The 23,612-nt window shown below is 40.5% G+C and overlaps 1 protein-coding gene and 1 non-coding gene across 5 annotated transcripts; one reads left to right on the forward strand and one right to left on the reverse strand.

Annotated features, from left to right (window-relative positions):
* The first annotated feature begins 1,506 nt into the window (after positions 1 to 1,506).
* LOC117408539 (uncharacterized) lies at positions 1,507 to 20,683 on the forward strand. 4 transcript variants are annotated; one of them, XM_059000644.1, is made up of 8 exons: positions 1,507 to 1,526; positions 16,029 to 16,167; positions 18,363 to 18,505; positions 18,972 to 19,110; positions 19,452 to 19,567; positions 19,689 to 19,724; positions 19,820 to 19,898; positions 20,121 to 20,683. In XM_059000644.1, exons 4-8 carry the CDS (start codon positions 19,010 to 19,012, stop codon positions 20,419 to 20,421), a joined length of 633 nt encoding a protein of 210 aa, XP_058856627.1. In that variant the 5' UTR covers positions 1,507 to 1,526; positions 16,029 to 16,167; positions 18,363 to 18,505; positions 18,972 to 19,009; the 3' UTR covers positions 20,422 to 20,683. The 4 variants fall into 4 exon arrangements, with proteins under 4 accessions (XP_058856627.1, XP_058856634.1, XP_058856640.1 ...); XM_059000651.1 differs by lacking the exon at positions 1,507 to 1,526 and adding an exon at positions 1,984 to 2,437 and having other exon boundaries at positions 18,960 to 19,110; XM_059000634.1 differs by lacking the exon at positions 1,507 to 1,526 and adding an exon at positions 1,985 to 2,437.
* A 2,738-nt stretch (positions 20,684 to 23,421) lies between these two features.
* LOC131706870 (U1 spliceosomal RNA) lies at positions 23,422 to 23,585 on the reverse strand. Its single transcript, XR_009310856.1, has one exon. It is a non-coding gene; the product is annotated as a U1 spliceosomal RNA (small nuclear RNA).
* Positions 23,586 to 23,612: the final 27 nt, after the last annotated feature.

Genomic DNA, 23,612 nt, shown 5'->3' on the forward strand with positions numbered 1-23,612 from the left:
CCCCAACACACACACTTCTAGTTAAGTGCTGCTACTATAATGACCATGCTTATATTGATTAATAGTTAAACTTTCTGTTAAAATATAATTCTTTAGGAATCAGTTTACTCTATTTTACCATTTTATGTACTTTATCAGAAAATGGCCCTTACTATAACTGCAGTTCGTTTCATTGGCCTTTTACTTTATTTGATCCTGAAGCTCTTTGGAGATGGCTTTGCCATAAAAAGCACAACATAAACGTAATTTAATTGATTGATATTTCTCAAACACAGTTCTAGCTGTAGGATGTTTCTCCTTTATAATGTGCTTGCTATTATGTCACTGTGACTGAAATTGGGTGCTTGTATTCACTTTACATCAGGTTATATTACATATTCCAACTCAGTTATATTGTAGGATGCAAAACAGAAATTAAGATACACAGATGTTTTGAATTGGGTACAACTTTGTGAAACAATGTACCCTAATCTCTTTCCATGTTACCAAAACATTTAGATACAGTATCTCAAAATAAACTGTAAGTAATTTCAAGGTATCTCTAAATGACTTCCTGTGAAAATGCTCTATGTTTTGAATGGACTTCCTGTCCCCTTAGAGATATCCCTAAATGAACAGGATGTTTGATTTAATGATTTTGAGATATCTTAAAATGATTTAAAGATACTGTATATCTGAAAATGCTAAATGAAAAAGCTCAATTTAAAAGATAAGTGAAAATAATTTTGCGATGCGGTACCTTTAAATATTTGAAGATACCTTAAAATATTTAGACATGTTTGGAAACGATTTAGAGATATCTTAAAATATATCGAGATATCTCTAAATGATAACTTGGCTTGCCATAGGCTTCCAATAGCTATCAATCCGTGACCGCAGAAACGCAGTTTAAAACTGTAAAACGCAGTTTGTAACTGTAAAATGGGGGAAAAAATACTACGGTTCTAATTTACACTTACAAATCTGCTTTCCGCTCGCTCGACACTTTTGAGAGTGAAATTGCTATCAAAAATACGAGCGCGCAGAAATGCAGTTTGTAACTGTAAAATGAAAAAAATACAACCTCTCAATTTTTTTTTTTTTCAATTACGGTTCTATTCTGCGCGCGCTCGAGTCCCTTTTCACATTTACAGTTTTTTCTGCGCACGCTCGAAACTCAGTCTACGCTTACAAATCTTTTTGAGAGTGATTTCACGCTCCAAAAAAAAAAACAAACAAACTGCAAATGTGTAGCTCAGGCAGCCTAGTTAGTTGATTGTCTGCACTGTCGATCGGTCATTTATTGGTCATATTTAGTGATTTAATAACTATACGTTTAGCATCTATGTACATGTGTTAAAACTAGACAAAGCGCCACTATGCACACGTAAAGAAAACATTACATATAAAACCTTATGTAAAAAAAGATCGAAATAGGATTGTTTGTACCAGAGGCTGTGAAGCGTCCGTCGCTGCTTCCTCCGCCAAGGGCTGTGTACGGTAGCTGTGATGAACAGTGACCGGTCGACAGTGCAAGTGTTTGCTGGGTGGGTGATACTTCAGGAGCAAGTTGGTTGCTATCATATTCAACGGCTTAAAATAAAACAACTTGCTAAGACACTAAAGTGATACTGTACTAAAACAGTAGCTTAATATCTGTATTCACTTGTTTGTTTCCACATTCTGCTGAATGGTTAATCTATGCAGCTGATGACTGCAATGATTTCAGTATGTTTATATTTTACAAATGTTGTGTCTCGAATTGGTGACTGTACCTGTGATTGTGTGCAGTTGTAACATGTGAAATAGCATGCTGCTGTAGCAGGACTACTTGATAAGGGGATTGTAATCTGTTTTCTCCTAGGTAACCAGGCTTCTTTCAAATGTTTTGTTGTACGTTGCTTTATTGCACATGTCGTTTTTTTTAATTGATTTAGTGGTGTCTTAATTAGATAATTGCCCTGGTTATTTAAATTGTTCCTTTGTTTGCGATGGGGAGAGGAAGTAGCATTAATAAGGCCTTACAGGGCATGCGACATTAAAGGAACACCGATATAGAACTGGAGTGCATGAGAATGGGTTATGTAGTGGAAAGGAAACAGTGGATCATCTGAGGGATTGCAATATTTCCAATATTTTTTTTTGAAATGGTACAGGTGATAGAAAAATAGAAAAAGGTATTATTGGGTGTATTGCAAAATATATTAGGAAGACTCAAGAATATTTAACATACAGAGATTTTAAAAGGTTAAGTGTTCACAGCAGTTTTAATAGCCAAATCTGAACAGTAGGTGGTGACAATAAGTTTTGCTAGAAACTTGGTGACCATTAACAGAACAGAAGAATAAACAGGAGAGAAGAAGGGACGGTAGGTGTGGGACTTGGTATTCGGTGTGCCGCTATAGAGGGAAGTGCTCGGAAGACGCATTTTGTCGGTGTCCTGCGGTGTTAAAGCCAGGTGAGTATAATTCTAAAAGTAAAGTGTTTGGCATTTGGAAATCTTGCATATTGAATAAAGCTCCAAGACATGTGGTTACTTCCCGGTCTCAGGTTGTGTTTTTGTTGGATCAAAGCATTAAAGCGGCAGGTTAAGAGCCCCATACCTTCTGTTTGCTTATTATTACTAAACGCTGTGTCCTTCTCCTCTCATCTGGTTTAAAACGGGGAAAGCCTTTTTATTTGATTTCGCTGGCCAGCAATTACGGTTGGGGAGGCATTTCTTCTTTGTCAAAGTAGGTCAGTCAGTTTGGGGCTTGCCTTCAGTGCACTGTAAAGGCCTGGTCTCGCAGGCGACAACAAGGTGGCCACACACTGGCGACATTTCTCCCACTTAGGACGGTGTTCTATTTTTCAGGCAACACGAGGGCAACATTTTCAATAACAGCCAATTAAATTTGATAGTAGTGTCACATGATAAGGCTCGACCATAACGTCAGACCGTGTATATGATGCATTCTGATTCCTGCATTTCATCCAATTAATGGTATGTAGTCTATAGATATGCATTACAGTGTGTATGTGGATAAGCGAATGTTAATGTCCACAATTACAATACATATTTAAACTATGAATACTATTCTACAATAATAAAATACACGTGTAGCATATTTTTTAAAATAGTTTTTTTTATTAATTTGCTGTGTATGCAGTTATTTAATTAAATAATAATAATTATTAAATTTGGCATGGTTTTGTTTGTAGAAGGTGGGTGTTACTAACTGGTGCGGGTGAGGACAACAGCCATCTAACTGACCTGCTAGTTAGTTAAGAACATAAAGTTTACAAACGAGATGAGGCCAATCTTGCTTGTTTGATTGTTAGTAGCTTATTGATCCCAGAATCTCATCAAGCAGCTTCTTGAAGGATCCCAGGGTGTCAGCTTCAACAACATTACTGGGGAGTCGGTTCCAGACCCTCAAAATTCTTTGTGTAAAAAAGTGCCTTCTATTTTCTGTTCTGAATGCCCCTTTATCTAATCTCTATTTGTGACCCCCGGTCCTTGTTTCTTTTTTCAGGTCAAAAAAGTCCCCTGGGTCGACATTGTCTGTACCGTTTAGAACTTGGAATTCAGATCACTGCAAAGTCTTCTTTGTTCAAGACTGAACAGATTCAATTCTTTTAGCCTGTCTGCATACGACATGCCTTTTAAACCCGGGATAATTCTGGTCGCACTTCTTTGCACTCTTTCTAGAGTAGCAATATCCTTTTTGTAACGAGGTGACCAGAACTGAACACAATATTCTAGATGAGGTCTTGCTAATGTATTGTAAAGTTTTAACATTACTTCCCTTGATTTAAATTCAACACTTTTCACAATATATCCGAGCATCTTGTTGGCCTTTTTTATAGCTTCCCCACATTGTCTAGATCAAGACATTTCTGAGTCAACATAAACTCCTAGGTCTTTTTCATAGATTCCTTCTTCAATTTCAGTATCTCCCATATGATATTTATAATGCACATTATTATTGCCTGCGTGCAGTACCTTACACTTTTCTCTATTAAATGTTATTTGCCATGTGTCTGCCCAGTTCTGAATGCTGTCTAGATCATTTTGAATGACCTTTGCTGCTGGAACAGTGTTTGCCACTCCTCCTATTTATGTGTTGTCTGCAAATTTAACAAGTTTGCTTACTATACCAGAATCTCTCTCTCTCTCTCTCTCTCTCTCTCTCTCTCTCTCTCTCTCTCTCTCTCTCTCTCTCTCTCTCTCTCTCTCGATTTGTATGTACAAATAATGTGATATCTTTTAACAATTATAAGTCGTCCTGGATAAGGGTGTCTGCTAAGAAATAAATAATAAATTCAAATATAACTGGGTTTATATAATGTGTGTCAGTCTGCCAGTCTATTAAATTAATCATTAAATTAATCCTTAATCCTTGGGGACCCCTGTATACTACTGCTGACTTTTCAAATACAGTTGCTCTCCTGTGTGTGTTTATTAACTATTTGGTTTTGTTGAAGAATCCTTGCTGGGGAGATCTGTTTCTATCTATCCACCATCGGTCAATGAGAAATGCAATTGTTGCTAGGCCCTTGTCTAAGGACCCTTCCTGTTGAATACAGTGTATTTTTTAGCTGCCTTTATTTAAATGTTAAACCTTTAGGTAGAGTTCGGGGGGCGAGAGCTAGGGCTTTTCTAATTTCAGCCTGTCAATCATCATTAATCTCTATGTCAATCATCATCGAAATCCTATTTAAAGCTTAGTCACATCTATCTCCCTTTTCAAATGTTTTGCTTTTCCCTCCTCCTCCTTTTGTACCATGTGCCTCTGTCATCAGTCCCCGCTGGGGGGCAAGTGATCTCACTGCCCAACCTTGGGTCAGGCTATGTCACTATGTCACCCCCGGCCACACCTATCCTCTCGCAGCTCATGCGCTATTACTTAACTAAAATCAGAGGCTCATTCTTTCTTCATACTATTTGCTCAGGTTTTAGCCTGCTGTGTGCTTAGCGCTCAATGTCCCAACTAACCTTTCTACTTTCTACCTATTTCCAGATTCCCTGAGGGAGCTCTCTGCTCCCATCGCAAGCAGCTCTCCAATAAACAGGGTAACTACTTTTCTGTCCGTTCAATTTTCAGGTTTGCATCCACTACCTATTCCACCCTCAAGGGATTCAGGTTTGCATCCGCTACCTATCCTCAAGGGGTGCTGGGTACAGTCTTGGAGGCCACACCTCTCCTCATATAGCAAGACAACCTCTTTTATATTTTCTGTAGAGGTCTCTCTACCAACTCAAACTACAAACTAACAAACTATTCTTATAGCCTGGGCTCCTACCCGTGAACTGACTTTCTCTTATTAAAACTGTGATAGATTGTATTGTTTATTTGAACTGATTTTTATGTAACTGTGTGATTATTGTAATAAAACATTTTGGACTCTGCCTCTGCCACTCTGTTACTATCTCTGGTCACTTTACCTCTATTCAGCGAACCTGTTGTGTTTCCTGAAAAACGGACAAGGGTTGGAACTGGCCAAATGAAGTCAAAATGTTATAAGTTCAGGAGGCTCCCGAGTGGCACATCCAGTAAAGGTGCTCCATGTGGAGTGCAGGATGTGGCCTATAGTCTGGACGTTGCGAGTTCGAGTCCAGGCTTTTCCTTTGCCGACCGAGGACGGGAGGGAGGGTTAGGTCAGCCAGGGTGTCCTCGGCTCACCCCGCACCAGCGACCCCTGTAGTCTGGCCTGGCGCCCGCGGGCTTGCCTGTAAGCTTCCTGAGAGCTGTGTTGCTGCCACCTGGTCTGAATGCCAACTCCACTTTGTTGCATTCACATTTTCATTCATTTAAGGGCTGCGCAAACTGATCTAATCAATACTATACAGCGCATTCTCAGCCACTGTCCAGACGGGAAGAAAAAAAACAACTAAGAAGCCTAAATACTACTAATACTGTATGAGCGAAATGCTATTGTTGTTTGTGTGTGTGTGTGTATGTCTGGAAGTTCTTGGGAGAGGTATAACTTTTTTTTTTTTGCGATCGTGCCTTTCAAAAGCTGTATATTTAGTAAAAGTCAAGAACTGACAACGGTGTATCTTTTCACACATGTAGAGTAATATAAAAGTGAAAATCATCCAATTGACTGCTTTGGCACCTGTGTGTGTATATATACAGTGCCTTGCATAAGTATTCACCCCCCTTGGACTTTTCCACATTTTGTAGTGTTACAACCTGGAATTAAAATGGATTTAATTGGGATTTTTACCATTTGATTTACACAACATACTTAACACTTTGAAGGTGCAAAATATTTTTTTATTGTGACACAAAAGTTAATTAAACAAAAAAAAGACATTTGTTGGTTGCATAAGTATTCACCCCCCTGAGTCAATACTTGGTAGAAGCACCTTTGACAGCAATTACAGCTGTGAGTCTTTTTGGGTAAGTGTCACAAAGACGGCCAGAGTGGGTGGCGTCAGACCGGAAGTAGGAAGGAATTCAAACAAAGACAGTGGTTGTGATGATGAGCTGAGTGCAATGGCTGCACTCAGCGTTTATTAACAAAATAAAAAGGTTTAACAGTACAAAAACAGGACACGGCACTTGACGCCAAAATAAACAGACAGACAAAACGACTAGACACTAACACACAGGTGAAACGGAGACGAACAAACACGGTGAGAATACACTTATTATATTTACAATTACGCTGACGATTTTACTCCTTCTCTCTCACCCGTTCTCCACGCTCTGAACACCTAACCACGAGTGACTAAAAATGTGCCTATTTATACTGTTGTGCTGGGATTCAATTACTAATTAATTATTCACTTGAATCCCAGCACGTGAATTAATTCTGTGCAACCCCGTGTTCACATATTATATTTTAAATGCACGTGCGTGATGTGCAATCCCGTGCCTAACTATAAATCTACACTTTTTAAATACACGTGAAACACAGACCCGTTTATATCCTGTGTACCAATGACTATACACCAACATTTACACACGCAACATACAACACATAACACACAATTGCACACAGGGGCGGGGCACATTGCCACATATACCCCCCCTTGTGCGCAGCACACATGGCCTCAACGGCCACCTCCCCCCTTAAAAACCCAGCAGTCCAGGACAAAGTCTCGGGCTGGGAAGGGAGGCTTCAGTGGGCCCATGGCTGGCCATGCTGTCAGCACCCCTGCCGGTAGTGGCACGGCTGACAGCCTGTTGGTCCCGTCCTGCAGCGAAAAAGCTGCGGGGGCAGGTGGTCCCCCGACCTCCCCCTTCTTCGTAGCCGGCAGCTCCCTCCTGTGGGGCTCCGGCCACAAGAACTCCTGCAGCGAAACTGCTGCTGGGGAAAGTGGTCTCCAGACCTCCTCCCCCTTCTTCGTGGCCGGCAGCTCCCCTTTCTGGGGCTCCGGCCACCGTACTCCCTGTGGAGGTACGGGCAGCAGAGGCAGCTCCTGCTCCTCTGCTCCAGGCGGTGGTGGAGGCAGAGGCAGCTCCAGCTCCTCTGCTCCTGGCGGTGGTGGAGGCAGAGGCAGCTCCAGCTCCTCTGCTCCTGGAAGTGGCAGAGGCAGCTCCTGCTCCTCTGCTCCTTCCGGTGGTGGTGGCGGAGGCAGAGGCAGCTCCTGCTCCTCTGCTCCTTGCGGTGGTGGTGGCGGAGGCAGAGGCAGCTCCTGCTCCTCTGCTCCTGGAGGTGGTGGAGGCAGAGGCAGCTCCAGCTCCTCTGCTCCTGGCGGTGGTGGAGGCAGAGGCAGCTCCAGCTCCTCTGCTCCTGGAAGTGGCAGAGGCAGCTCCTGCTCCTCTGCTCCTTCCGGTGGTGGTGGCGGAGGCAGAGGCAGCTCCTGCTCCTCTGCTCCTTGCGGTGGTGGTGGCGGAGGCAGAGGCAGCTCCTGCTCCTCTGCTCCTGGAGGTGGTGGAGGCAGAGGCAGCTCCAGCTCCTCTGCTCCGGGCGGTGCTGGCTCCCTCTGCTGTGGCGGCTGGGCATGTGCGCGCCGTGCTGCCTTCAGCAGCATAGCGAGAGGCTGCTGGGGGACACCAGCATCCTGCCCTTCTCCCCCCAAAAAATTTTCAGGGGGTTGAGCCTGTAACTCCTCCCCTTCTGGCTCTTGGGGCTGAACCAGCAGGCATTTTCCCTCTGCTGGTGGCTTGGGTCCCAGGGCTGTGGAAGCCCCGACTTGCCTCCCTTTGGGCTGTGGACGCCCCGACTCCTCCCTTTTGGGCTGTGGACGCCCCGACTCCTCCCTGTTGGGCTGTGGACGCCCCGACTCCTCCCTGTTGGGCTGTGGACGCCCCGACTCCTCCCTGTTGGGCTGTGGACGCCCCGACTCCTCCCTGTTGGGCTGTGGACGCCCCGACTCCTCCCTGTTGGGCTGTGGACGCCCCGACTCCTCCCTGTTGGGCTGTGGACGTTCGGGCTCCCCCCACTCAGGCGTAGGACGTTCGGGCTCCTCCCACTCAGGCGTAGGACGTTCGGGCTCCTCCCACTTAGGCGTAGGACGTTCGGGCTCCTCCCACTCAGGCGTAGGACGTTCGGGCTCCTCCCACTCAGGCGTAGGACATTCGGGCTCCTTCCGCTTGGGCTCCTCCCATTTGGGCTGTGGATGCTCAGGCTCCTCCCATTGGGGCTGTGGAGGCAAAACCAGCAGGCATTCACCCTCTGCTGGTGGAGATGGGGACAGCAGGTACTCACCCTCTGCTGGTGGAGATGGGGACAGCAGGTACTCACCCTCTGCTGGTGGAGATGGGGACAGCAGGTACTCCTCTGCTGGTGGTCCTGCTACCTGGGCTGCTGTTCCATTTATGGTTGCCTCCAGGTAGCTGAGGACAAACTCCACACCTTCCTCCAAGGTGTTTGGGGTGTGTTCCTCCTGATATGCCTCCCATCTCTCACTGTCCATCATCCACAGGGCCCGGACGACCATGGGCAGAGACTGGGCCTCCAGCCCAGCATTCTCCAGGAACCAGCCCCGCAGTTTGATGGCGTCTTCTGCCATTGACTCTTTTTTTTTTTTTTTTTTTTTTTTTTCCCCCAAAACAATATTTGTAATCCCTTTTTTTTTTTTTTTTTTTTTTTTTTAAATCCAGACCCCTCCTGGTCTGACGCTTGGAGGCGCGGCTATCCCACTTCTGACACCACGTGTCACAAAGACGGCCAGAGTGGGTGGCGTCAGACCGGAAGTAGGAAGGAATTCAAACAAAGACAGTGGTTGTGATGATGAGCTGAGTGCAATGGCTGCACTCAGCGTTTATTAACAAAATAAAAAGGTTTAACAGTACAAAAACAGGACACGGCACTTGACGCCAAAATAAACAGACAGACAAAACGACTAGACACTAACACACAGGTGAAACGGAGACGAACAAACACGGTGAGAATACACTTATTATATTTACAATTACGCTGACGATTTTACTCCTTCTCTCTCACCCGTTCTCCACTCTCTGAACACCTAACCACGAGTGACTAAAAATGTGCCTATTTATACTGTTGTGCTGGGATTCAATTACTAATTAATTATTCACTTGAATCCCAGCACGTGAATTAATTCTGTGCAACCCCGTGTTCACATATTATATTTTAAATGCACGTGCGTGATGTGCAATCCCGTGCCTAACTATAAATCTACACTTTTTAAATACACGTGAAACACAGACCCGTTTATATCCCGTGTACCAATGACTATACACCAACATTTACACACGCAACATACAACACATAACACACAATTGCACACAGGGGCGGGGCACATTGCCACAGTAAGTCTCTATCAGCTTTGCACATCTGGGTCCTGCAATTTTTGCCCATTCTTCTTGGCAAAATTGCTCAAGCTCTGTCAAGTTGGATGGGGACTGTTGGTGAACAGCAATTTTCAAGTCTTGCCACAGATTCTCAATCGGATTGATGTCTGGGCTTTGACTGGGCCATTCTAAGACATTCAGGTTCTTGTTTTTAAACCACTCCAGTGTAGCTTTTGCTGTGTGTTTAAGGTCATTGTGCTGCTGGAAGGTGAACCTCCGCCCCAGTCCCAGGTCTCTTGCAGACTGAAACAGGTTTTCCTCTAGAATTTCCCTGTATTTGGCTCCATCCATCTTGCCCTCAATCCTGACCAGTTTCCCAGTCCCTGCCAATGAAAAGCATCCCCATAACATGATGCTGCCACCACCATGCTTCACCGTGGGGATGGTGTTCTCAGGGTGATGAGCAGTGTGGCTTTGCGCCACAGATAGCGTTTTGCGCTAAGGCTAAAAAGTTAAATTTTGGTCTCATCAGACCAGAGAACCTTTTTCCACATGTTTGCTGTGTCTCCCACATGCCTTTTGGCAAAATCCAAACAGGATTTGATATGGGTTTTGTTAATGGCTTTCTTCTTGCCACTCTTCCATAAAGCCCAGCTTTGTGGAGCGTCCGGGTTATAGTTGTCCCATGGACGGTTTCTCCCATCTCAGCTGTGGATCTCTCCAGCTCCTTCAGAGTTACCATTGGCCTCTTGGTTGCTTCTCTGACTAATGCCCTCCTTACCTGGTCACTGAGTTTTGGTGGACGGCCTTCTCTAGGCAATGATGACGATGATGATGATGATGATGACCTCAGAATAGAATGTTCATTCCAAATGGCTCCAAAGTGCCTAGTTAAGGGAGCAAAATCCTAATTTACTATCCATGATACTTTTACTTGCATTAGTAAAGGAATAGTATATTGCATTGGCTGCATCAAATGTAACAAGCTATATATTGGTAAAACAAAACGACGCTTGGCTGATCGCTTCGTGGAACATCTGAGAAGTATACGAATTAACACCTCTACCTTTCCCGTCGCCAGACATTTTAACAGAAATGACCACACTATAGAAGACATCACAATTTGTGGGATGGTTCAATGCTATGGAACTAATGCTGTCAGGAAACAAAAGGAATGTGAACTTATTTTCAAACTAGGTACTTTGGAGCCATTTGGAATGAACATTCTATTCTGAGGTCATCATCATCATCATCATCATCAACATTCTGGATTTTTTTTTAAAAGACTACTTGTTTGTTTTTTTATCAACTTCTTAAAGCAGTGTGCGCGTTAAGTAAGTGAGCCGCTCAGAGTGAGAACGCTCAGAAAGCACACTGAGCAGATTTAAATGATTTAACGCTCTGCTCCACGAGAGCGCTGAGCGACTTTTAAAAATGGTGAATAATAATTATTAATTAGGTGATGGTAGATGAAATGACCCCGTGTGGTTACTGTCCCCTGCTGTACCTCGCTGAGTTCGGAGCTCTGTTTGGACTGAACCTCATATCTGGCTGTGTTTAATACCGACAATACCGACGTTAATAATGAGAATTATGAATAATATTAATACTACAAGCCTAATAATAATACACTAATAACTATAAAACAGCTCTACATTTAAAAAAAAATGAAATTAAATGATACAAATTTGAAAACAACAATTTTTACCAACTTATTTAGCCAATTTAATACATAACTTCATAAGTCGAAACCAGTTCATCGTTCTTGACAAACGTATTTGTCAATCCTGCCTGTCATCTCCACTTGTTTCCTGCAGGTGTCCATTCCGTCCGCTCACTCTGATCACTGATGAAAAATGCTCAGGAGCGCTCTGAGCGGCTCAGCGGGAGTGGAACTGAGCGAGTCGTTAAGTTGATTTTTTTACTGAGCCGCTCACTTACTTAACGCACCCACTGTTTTTTTGTATTCGGCCGATGAAGGACTTGTAGTCCGAAACGTCCTGATAATTGATTTGTAATCAATTATTCTACCTTTTTAAGTACCTGAAATATCCTTTTCTCTTTTTTCTTTTATATTATATATATATATATATATATATATATATATATATATATATATATATATATATATATATATATATATATACAGCTCTGGAAAAAATTAAGAGACCACTGCAAAATAATCAGTTTCTCTGGTTTTACTATTTATAGGTATGTGTTTGGGTAAAATGAACATTTTTGTTTTATTCTATAAACTACTGACAACATTTCTCCCATATTCCAAATAAAAATATTGTCATTTAGAGCATTTATTTGCAGAAAATGACAACTGGTCAAAATAACAAAAAAGATGCAGTGTTGTCAGACTTCGAATAATGCAAAGAAAATAAGCTCATACTCATTTTTAAACAACACAATACTAATGTTTTAACTTAGGAAGAGTTCAGAAATCAATATTTGGTGGAATAACCCTGATTTTCAAGCACAGCTTTCATGCGTCTTGGCATGCTCTCCACAAGTCTTTCACATTGATGTTGGGTGACTTTATGCCACTCCTGGCGCAAAAATTCAAGCAGCTCGGCTTTGTTTGATGGCTTGTGACCATCCATCTTCCTCTTGATCACATTCCAGAGGTTTTCAATGGGGTTCAGGTCTGGAGATTGGGCTGGCCATGACAGGGTCTTGATTTATTATTATTATTATTTATTTCTTAGCAGACGCCCTTATCCAGAACGACTTACAACTGTTACAAGATATCACATTATACATTATTTCACATTATACAGATATCACATTATTTTTACATACAATTACCCATTTATACAGTTGGGTTTTTACTGGAGCAATCTAGGTAACGTACCTTGCTCAAGGGTACAACAGCAGTGTCCCCCACTGGGGATTGAACCCACAACCCTCCGGTCAAGAGTCCAGAGCCCTAACCACTCTTCCACACTGCTGCCCTGGTGATCTGGTGGTCCTCCATCACACCTTGATTGACCTGGCTGTGTGGCATGGAGCATTGTCCTGCTGGAAAAACCAATCCTCAGAGTTGGGGAATATTGTCAGAGCAGAAGGAAGCAAGTTTTCTTCCAGGACAACCTTGTACTTGGCTTGGCTTGGCTTGAGGGGGGAGGAGAAAATATGTGCTGCAGGACTACATTTCCCAGAATTCCACAGGGTTACCATTTTAAAGTGAAGCACCTGAGGCTGATTAAGGCAGGGGAAACCCTATAGAGTAGGCGGATGGAGAAAGGCCATGTGCAGAGCAGACCTGTGTAAACAAGAACAGGTTCTGCGTGAACATAGGGTGAACCTATTTGTGTGTGAAACAACTGGGTTTTGACTGGTAAACAGCTTAGCTGTCTGGTGTTAGTTAAAAGCTTGCAAAGTACAGTTTAGTACTCCACGTATTTTGTGTTTTGCTAGTTTATTTTCTGTAATTAATAAAAGTGCATGAAAGTGCCTAAAAAGTACTGTTCTGTGTCTTGGTCTGCTTTTAAAAGGGTGCAATGAATTTGAGCCGTCAGGCTTTGTTACTATATATACAGTGTATATATATAGTTGTAGGCAAAAGTTTACATACCCCAATGGGAATTTATCATTTCTAGAAATTTCTCAAAAACAAATAATTGCAGGAAAAATCTTTTGTAGCAAAAGTTTTTGCTTTTGTGGATGAGGAACAAGTTACAAGATTTCTACAATTATTTATTTTAGCAATTATTTTTTGCAAAATTCAAAGAATGCTAATTCAAAAGTATTCATACCCTGACAAGGGAAATGAAATTAATAGCTAGTTGAGGTACCGTTAGCAATAATAACCTATTTTAAACAATTAGGATATTTGTCAATGAGCTTTTGGCATTATTCATTAGTGATTTTTGACCATTCTTCAACAAAGCATTGTTCCAGTTCATTCAAATTTCGAGGACTTCTCTTGTGCACAGCCTTCAACTCATACCAAAGATTCACAATCGGATTTAGATTGGGACTTTGACTAGACCATTCCAGAACCTTGATTTTATTCTTCTTTAACAATTCTAAAGTAGATTTTGATGTGTGCTTTGGACTTTCTCCAAACGTAACGACTATCAGCATGACCAAATAGCTCAATTTTTGTTTCATCACTCCACAAAACATTTGACCAGAACTCATATCCATCATTTAAATGCCGTTTTGCAAACTTTAAGTGATTGTCCTTGTGACGTTTTCCTAAGAGTGGCTTTTTCTTTGGCCTGCGACTACTGAGACATTCACCATGCAATACTTGACCTATGGTTGAAATGGAAATCCCAGTCCCACCTGCAGCCAATTCACTTTGAATATCTTTGGCAGTCAATCTCGGATTGTTATTAACCTTCCTCACAATTCTTCTTCTTGTTCTTGGTGAAAGAACCTTCTTTCTTCCAGACCGAGGGAGCATTGTGACAGTACCATGAGTCTTGTACTTCTTGATAATAGAAACAATATTTGAAATTGTGATACTGAAATGCTTGGAACTATCCTTCTCCAGCTTTATGACAATAACTCATTTTCTTCAGATAGATCTTTACTTTGTCCCATATTGATTTACTGGTAATGACAGCAATCATCCTATGCCTAACCCTTTTATACTTTCTAAGAATGTTCACCTACAATCCAGCATTTTCTAGACTTTTCTAGAATTAGGTTCTTCATTATCATATTGAAATTTCTAGCACCTTGTAGACAATACTATCATAGCATCAAAGGGTTTGAATTAGCATTTTTGGAGTTTTGCAAAAAAAAAAAAAAAAATCTATTTCTTGTAACTTTTTTTGATAATCTACAAAAATACATTTTTCCTAAAATTCTTTGTTTGAGATTCTCTAAAAGGAATAAAAACACCATAATGGTACAACACTGGCAAGAAGCAGCTTGTTTAGAGGAGTTAGATTGTGGTTCTAAGCAGTTCTGTGTTTGTTTTATACTTAATTCTTCTAATGCTTTCAGAAAGTATGCTTTCAGTCATTGCCCTTTAGTCAGTCTTCCTGAGCTATAATGGATCTTGAACATGTGCAATAGAAAAGTGTTAAAAATACAGCTTAGTGTCTGATACATCAGCTTAGTGTCCGATACGAATAAATCATACGATAAATATAGAAAATGCATCTGCACCTGGGACTTTGGTATGTACTACATCAGTACGTTGTTATAAAGTGGAAAGGTGTGTCATTTTTTTCACAGTCTCTTGCGCTGGCTGACCTAGAAAGACAACCCAGTGCCCTCGGCAGGTTCTTATTTTTTGAGTATATAGATTCACTGGCTTCTAAGCAACTACAGAAGAGCAAACACGATTGGAAGTCTTCACTCCATAGCAAATATCATAGGTATCACAATGAGGATTTTGTTCTGTTTAGCTATCCTTCTGCACGCTGCTACCTGTTCACTATATGACATTGGTAAGATCGTCTATCTGTCTCTGTCTGTCTGTCTACTATATAGTGAGATTGTATTTATACCTTCAAGGGACAGAATATCTGTCTTTTTTTAAAACCTATTATACAGTAATGTGCCAATTTATTAGAACACCTCGATTTGTCATTTATATCCTTAAATACCTACCTGCATGAAAACCTCTTTGTGTGAGACTTAGTAATTAGTGATGTAGAAACAATAGGCACTCTTGTGAAAATGCTAGATCACTTTGTGCTTTAATAGGCATCTTGAACAACTTTAAAAAAGTAACATGCATTTTACCATTTGTGTATGTGTGTTCCTTTTTATCTTATTATTTTTTAATGAATTCCACACATGGCCTATCATCAATTAAATCAGACAATTGCTAATTTGCTTATTTGACAATTTTCCAAGATTATCAGTTACAGTGGTTTGGATTTCATATGCACAACAAATCAAAACAACAGAAGCAATGGGGTGTTCTAATACATTTTCACACTACTGTAGCAATCTATTTTGATTAACTGGTATCAAACATTTGCACAAGAGACACAGGATTTAAAGGGTTATCTGCTGTTCAGTTTAGTTTATTCACTTTTGGGCCTGCAGGGCTAGCACAGGTACAGCTCAATAGTGAAAGCATCGCGAATACAAAGAGACATCTAAATAAATATATTAGAAAAATAAAAACACATGATCACAGTTTCATTATAGCTTAAACAATTTCAAGCACAGATGCCACTGAACTGCAAATTTAAAGCCAGAGAGGCATGGCAATATATTTTAGTCTCGTCAAGGGTTGGTTTCGAAAACCCAAGTGTAAAGCAATACAGAGCTTCTCCACCTCCCTTTAATCCACATTGCTCCAGGATTATTTAGTACTGTACATGTTGGCTTGTTCTTTATTTCCATTAAGACATCTTTCTTTTTTTTCACCAGTTATTTCAGGGGTTTTTGAGTCCAGTATCACTACATTTAATTACACTCAATCCAGAGAGTACTGTCTGTCGCAGAATGCAGCTTTAGCAACCTTAGAGCAGGTGACCAGTGCTCAGAACACCAGCTTCCAGACCTGCAGGTAACGTATGCACTGAGAGTGTGGTTAGAATTGAACACATTCAGTACCATATACATTTTCAGAATGTTTAATTTAATTTCTTACTTTTTAATTTGTCATTTTGTGTCATTCTCTGCTGTTTATGTTTGCACTGCTTATTAAATATTCTACTTCGAAAAGCTGAACTTCTGAAATGCGGCAAGTTTTCTAAATGGCCACTGGGGGTGAGTGTAAGTCATTTCAGCCACACCTCTGCAACTGATCTGTAAAGTCAATGGAAAAACATCTTTCACAAGGAACTGGAAATTAGAGATGCACACCACCCTAGTGGGTCAGAGTTCTCACTTCAGAAATTCAGCTTTTAGACAATGCTTGAAAAAAGATGTGATAGTAATCCTGAAAAATAGTAATCTAAGCAGAAAAAAAACTATAGAGAGTGATAGAGGTCATAGTAGGATATTAAAATGGAAATAATTGAAGTACTTACAAATGATTCAACCTCTTACATTGGGGTCTGTTTCACCTTGATTACACTATGTAACACAATTTTTGTTCCTGGGTAGTAAGTGTTATTTCCTAATTACTTCTGCCTCAAAAGCATAGAAAATGGCTATTATTCCCCACAAACTTTGCTTTTGTGACCAGGACAGTGATATTTTGAAATTTACCTATTTTCAATGAGAAAACGGACGAATTTGTGTCTCTTCGTTCACATAAAGTAAAAAAAAAAACAACATATGAATCCAAATTAACATGTATTTATACTAAAGTAATACAAAAATGACTACAAAAGATTTAGAAGTGAGTAGTTTTTCAAGATTTACGATTATACTGTAAATCACTTTCACGAATCAGCCACCAAATGTAGTCTCCCATCATGTTCTCGTTATACTGTCCTTGGTAGTGGCGTTCAAAGTCCAGTATATCCTGGTGGAAGTGCTCGCCTTGCTCCTCCGAGTACGCTCCCATGTTCTCCTTGAATTTATCAAGATGAGCATCAAGGATATGGACTTTGAGGGACATCCTACAGCCCATTGTGCCGTAGTTCTTCACCAGAGTCTCAACCAGCTCCACATAGTTTTGGGCCTTGTGATTTCCCAGGAAGCCCCGAACCACTGCGACAAAGCTGTTCCAAGCCGCTTTCTCCTTACTAGTGAGCTTCTTGGGGAATTCATTGCACTCCAGGATCTTCTTTATCTGTGGTCCGACGAAGACACCGGCTTTGACCTTTGCCTCAGACAGCTTAGGGAAGAAGTCTTGAAGGTACTTGAAGGCAGCCGACTCCTTATCTAGAGCTCTGACAAATTGTTTCATAAGGCCCAATTTGATGTGCAGTGGTGGCATCAACACCTTCCGGGGGTCCACCAGTGGCTCCCACTTGACGTTGTTCCTCCCCACAGAGAACTCGGTCCGCTGTGGCCAGTCCCGCCTGTGGTAGTGCGCCTTGGAGTCCCTACTGTCCCAAAGGCAAAGATAGCAGGGAAACTTGGTAAAACCGCCTTGGAGACCCATCAGGAATGCCACCATTTTGAAGTCTCTTATGACCTTGATGCCATCTCAGAAAAATGCAGATATGTATCCACTTAGGCAGCTGGAACTAAACTGAACTGGTGGGCTTAAGGCCCCTGTATTTAAACTACTATTTATATTACTGGAAAGTTCTAGAAAGTTCTAGAAGTTACTCCAAGTTTACTCAGCACTGAATCTATCTGAAATGTTCTGGAAAATAGGTAAATTTCAAAATATCATTGTCCTGGTCACAAAAGCAAAGTTTGTGGGGAATAATAGCCATTTTCTATACTTTTGAGGCATAAGCAATTAGGAAATAACACTTAATACCCAGGAACCAAAAAAAAAAAAAAAAATTGTTACACGGTGTTACCATTATCAAATACATTATCTTGGTTGAGTCAATTGAAAATAACCCATAATCTGCACAACCCACATACCAATACATTGAATTCCGTTTACATTGCAATCGAATATCAATAAAAAAACAAAAAAAACAACATGTGTTTTGAAGGATCCTTCCACATTACAATTTGAATACATTGCTCTGTACTTGTAATATTCTCATATCATGTAAACCTAATTTTTAAAGCATCAGAGATTTTATACTACAATCTATTTCTGAACCACATTCAGTTTGACTTTTTTTATGGAAGTAAATGCTTTGGCTCACCCTTCATTTTCATGATGTAACTTTTCGATGGCAGGTATGGATGGGTGGAAGAGCAGTGAATTCTTCTTGCCCGTACCACAGCGATCAAGACTTGTGGCAACAGTAATATAGGCATCATTAAAAAAGGGCCCTGTGGATACTACACTGCACCCAGTGCCTACTGCTACAAAACCAATGGTAACCATCTCGGGTCTCTTGAGTTCGAGAGCTAGTGTGTTCTAGTGGAAATGCCTGGTTATTTGATTTATAAGCTGGTTAATTTAGTTTGTGTGCTTTACTGTACTGCTACACATGTACATCGTTTGTAAAACACTTTCTTAAAAACAATTCTTTGTTATGTACAATACAGTAAATACCACAAAACACTAAAACAAATATTGCAAAGCTGATTGAGATTGGCGTGGTAAGATGTACAATAATACAATGTTGCTTGGTCTCTGCTCAGTTACTTTACAAGTCTTTCATTTCCCAAAAAGATTTCTGTGCATCTTCCTGATCTAGTTAACTGTACAACCAGTTCCATGTATAACGCCTATTCAGAATTAAAACATAACAGCAAAGGATATGACAATACTGAAGAGGTTTTGGAATACAGTGGTAAAAATCAGTTCGGCTCTGTTTCTTCACACAGTGTCTTTTACAGATGTATACGTGGTCTATCCTCCATTTGGGAACAGTACCATGACATACAGTGAAGCTATGCAACGGTGTTTATCCCTTGGTGATAGCTTGGCATCAAAGAAACAACTGAGTAGTACATCCACACCCATCCCTGACGGCATGTAAGTAATAAAACTGCTTTTCATTGCGGGCGGGGCAGGGTGGGGTGGGGTGGGGTGGGGTGGGGGTAGGGGGGCAGAGAAACTCCCTAAGGGCCTTATTATCTCAATGGCACTCTGCAGTGCTGACAAACCTTTTCTTTGGAACTAGACTGACACCTAAAAAATCTACAAAAACAATATACCACTATTTGATCTCATCCTTGAAGCTGGTCTATTACAGTCCAGCATACTTGTATTATATGATGTTAATCAGGAGGGAGGGAATCTGTGTGACATCAGTGGGATTAATATAGAGTTGAAGGTCGATCCCTCAGTATACTGCATTGTCTTTCTCCTTACAGACCTGCGTGGAGCAAAGACAAGGACGTGGTTCAGTTCTCCAGTGGAAAGCTGACAGTTACTCCATGTGTCAACAAACCCAGCCAGCTTGCTTCAGCCTACTGCTTCAACCCAAATAGTAAGATTTATTTGTAATACTTTCAAGAACTATAACAAATCCTACAGGATATGATATGAACTGTTTAATAGTTGCATAAAACAATTGGATTTTGAATCTTTTTTTCTTTTCTTTTTGGCAGTCACAGACTTTATTCCAGTAATCAAGGATGACAAATGTAAGCAGTCACTCCCCACTCAAATATAATACATTATACTCTCAATGTGATTTGCCTATCTGAAATGAACTTTTTTTATATTGTTTATATTTTAGTGTGGCTCAAGATTGCCATAGTTTGCATTATCTCCTCTATATTTATCATCTTACTCATGGCTGTCACCTTCATGAAAGGGTAAGAAAATTAAGCACTTTTTTGTGTCTCTGTGTTATTTTTCAATTTTAAACACACTGATAAATGCACCAGTTACTTTTCTTGTAAGGTATGAATTTGATTGTAGAATCTACTGCATTAAGTTACATAAGATATAGAAATTGATATAAGATAATACTCTTATACTGTATGTATAACAGTCAGTAACTAATTGTATTTTTTTTTGTTTTGTTTTGTTTCCAGGAATAAGTGCATCTGCTGTGTCAAACGTAAAAAGCCAGCGGAAGACTCTACCCTAGAGAGAGGCCAAGGCTTTGACACAGTCAGAGGACTGCATCGTGATAGGATTCCATCATACCAGATCAGTGGCGCAAGAACCAAGCCACCTGTATTGAGTAAGGCCTTAAACACTGGCTACAGCTCTCATTACTCTAACCATGGCTTTGAATCCACACCCGAGGCCAGTAAGCAGAACTTTGCCAAAACTTATGTGGACCATGACCGTTATGAGTACAGCAATGCTGCCTTTGATAATACTTATTAAAACATCAAATCTGACTTGACTCCGCGGTTAAGCAGTGATGACTGACACAAATCAGCGACCTCTGGAATTGAATGGACTTCCCCCCACTGTATTTTTTTTTTTAATGTGTTCTACATAAAAAAATAGTCAAAATGATTTTTTTTAGTTTGTTTTAGTATTTCAAAAAATGATTTTAGTATTTTAAACCCTCTTGATTAAATCTGAAAAATGGTGCTGCTGTTCTTATAGCAGCCAAGTAATAAATAACAAAAAAATATGATTACTACAGACTTTGTGCATTAAATAAATAAATAAATAAATAAATAAATAAATAAAAAGTTGTTGTATGGTATTTTTTAAAAGCAACTAAAATGGAACGGGGTTCCAGGTTTTGCTATGAGTTTAGTCAAGCATATTGTATGGAAATAACGAGCTAAGGTGTGTCTGGGCAAGCTCATAAAAAACTGCAATGGCTCAGAATTCCATGTAATTGTAACCTTAATTCCACCCAACGTTTATGTTTGCTATGACTGTACAGGAAATATTTGGAGTTTTATTACTAGGGTGTTAAAAACAAAATGTACTTAACAGACTATTAAGCTTTTTGGTTTTAGTTATTAATAATAATAATAATAATAATAATAATAATAATAATAATAATAATAAAAGTAGGTGTTTAAATATTGTAGGTGAAATTGGTATGTATATTTGGTAAGTTTTACTCGAGGAGCTGAACCTGAGGGTGGTGTGCGTGTGTGTGACACCATAAAGATAGCAAAGCTATGTTCAAAACTGGAATCAGTTATAACTTGTTTAAAAGGCTAGTATATGGTAATAGAAATAGTTTAGAGTTTACATGCTGCTATTTGTTATATAATTTATTGTTTTTTTGTCTTTTGTAAATGTTAGGCAATAAGGACTAAAATCTGTAAATTGTTTCATACCTTATTTCCTGTGGTTTAATTTCTGTTCCTGGGTGTGTCAGAGAACCTTTACCCAAGTCCTTCAAAACACAGCTACTGAAGAAAGGAATGATGTACAGTACTTGTGTCATTCAATCCTTGTTAAACTACTGGTCATAGCAGTAAATACCACAAAACACCAGCAAATGCTGTTATGCACAGTTTTATAGGCAAATGCTATGCAATGTCACTTCTATACATGCTGCATCTGCCGTTAGACACAGAAGTGACAGATAATTCCTTTAGGTCAGGCGAGGTCAAAGTTGTCTCTTCCATTCCTGGTATTTGTTCCAACCCAAATTGTTTAATAGAACCTGCATCCAGACCAGGGCCGGATTAAAGGACATGGGGGCCCTACGTTAACCCATATTTTGGGGGCCCTATGCACATGGCGAATGGTGTTATTGGCATATTGGTTAATCCGGCCCTGCGTTGGGGACAGAGAGAGTGAGCGGAGCAGAGCGAGCCAATTATATATGGAGCGGGGGGAGCGGAGCGGCGTAGTTGCTGGAGTGGAGCGTGGTGCAGACATTTCCAGCCTGCTCTTTCACAGCACTGAAGAACTGAGCACGGTTTTGCTCCAAAACGAGTTTGCACCAAAAATGTAAAGAAGAAGGTGACAAATACAGATGCAGTCACTGTAAAGTATTTTCCATCATGCCTTTCCATGGTAACCATTAATTTTCTAGTTTCAAACCAAAATTAGGCACTTTTATGTTTTGCAGACTTGAGAATTGCATTTAAAAAAAAAAGCTTTTATATTCAATGATTCGTGTTGCACTTTCTAATTCATTATGGAGGGAAAAATATCTATTCTCCCGATTGTGGAGCTGCCATATAAAAATGTAAGTCAGTGTGTCCATCTGTCTGCGGTTATTACAAAGCCTATACTGTTTTTTTACCGTTCTATATACTGTATGAACTATATAACTTATCTGAACACTTTATGTAGGCTTTTTTCTTTGCTGATCATAGCTGGGCATGAGGCTTGTTAAGCTGTGTATGCTTTTATTGCCTTGTACCATATGACAGACATCACATGCGAAAGATAATAATTTAATCTCACTGTTGTTAATGATCATTTTAATTAACATTCAAACATCTGTTGGAACATACAACAAAAAATGATGCAATATGGATCACAGACATAAAAAAGCTTCTGTCCCAGACAGTAAAGTACAAATGTATTAGCAAGTTCATAATATAACTTAATGTTATATGGGTATGCCAAAGTGGCTAACAGTGTGCAGGTGCAAGTGATCAATGAACAGACAGACAATTATAATCCAGGTGCAAAGTAGTTTAATGCGTTTGTATGTCCAGTGCCTGACGGCAGAACAAACAGTAAACAATAATGATGGTAAGTAATACAGTGGTGTGTATTACGGACTGTAATCCCCGGGTTTGTCTATATATATATATAAAATTTGCATGCCCCGGTAGCTAAATGCTTAGTTACGGCTCTGGGCAAAACCAAAGCCCATGGCCATTATACAATATTTTTTCTGTATGCATTCTTTTCTGTTGAGCACTACTGACACCGTTGAAACGGTGAGTCTTAGGTCGCCTGCGGATACATTAGTGAAATCAATGCGTCTGAACCTGTGGTGTAATCCCAAGGTAACTGCTCACTGTTAACAGGTTTGAAGACGTTAATTCACGTTTTAAATAATACAGTGTCCCGTTCAGACTTGTTAAAGGAGAGTTTCAGAAATAACATTCAAAACTATGCGCGAGTAAATACCATCCTAACTCCTAACATCCCAAAAAAAAAAAGGAAAAAAAATAACATTTTATGCCCCGGTAGCTGCGATATGGAGTTTTGCATGCCCCTATAGTTGTGATATGGAGTCTTTCCATCCACCTCCGTTTGCTTCAACCGGAGGCGCATGCAATTTATATAATTTATAAGCTAAAAACATTGAGCTCCTTTTAAAGAAAACCTGACTCCCTGTGTGACGAAGCCGCCTGCCGGAGAGTTGTTGAATAACTAGTGAGTGAGTGAGTGAGTTTCTTCCTCCGACGGGTTCGTGTTTGTTTCTGTCTTTGACCATAGTTTCAGGGGAGAGCGCGAACGCAGTCCCCCACTACCAGAAATTATGCAGTCGAGATTCCCGCATTTGGGGAATTCGCAGGGGTCAGCACAGCCGGAGTGCAATGGCCGAGCCTCGCCCTGGGTGAACCACCTTCATGATCATGGTATCTCCCCTGCCAGGTAAGTATGAGTTGTACACATTGCGAGTCGTCACC

This window comes from Acipenser ruthenus, chromosome 2 (assembly GCF_902713425.1).
Source record: "Acipenser ruthenus chromosome 2, fAciRut3.2 maternal haplotype, whole genome shotgun sequence".
NCBI lineage: Eukaryota > Metazoa > Chordata > Actinopteri > Acipenseriformes > Acipenseridae > Acipenser > Acipenser ruthenus.

Excerpts from the sequence above, each read along its gene's own strand:
- LOC117408539 (XM_059000644.1), top strand. The coding sequence starts at position 19,010 with ATGACATACAGTGAAGCTATGCAACGGTGTTTATCCCTTGGTGATAGC. Across the intron at positions 19,111-19,451 it reads ACACCCATCCCTGACGGCAT|ACCTGCGTGGAGCAAAGACA; the intron begins GTAAGTAATAAA and ends TTCTCCTTACAG. Across the intron at positions 19,568-19,688 it reads CTACTGCTTCAACCCAAATA|TCACAGACTTTATTCCAGTA; the intron begins GTAAGATTTATT and ends TCTTTTTGGCAG.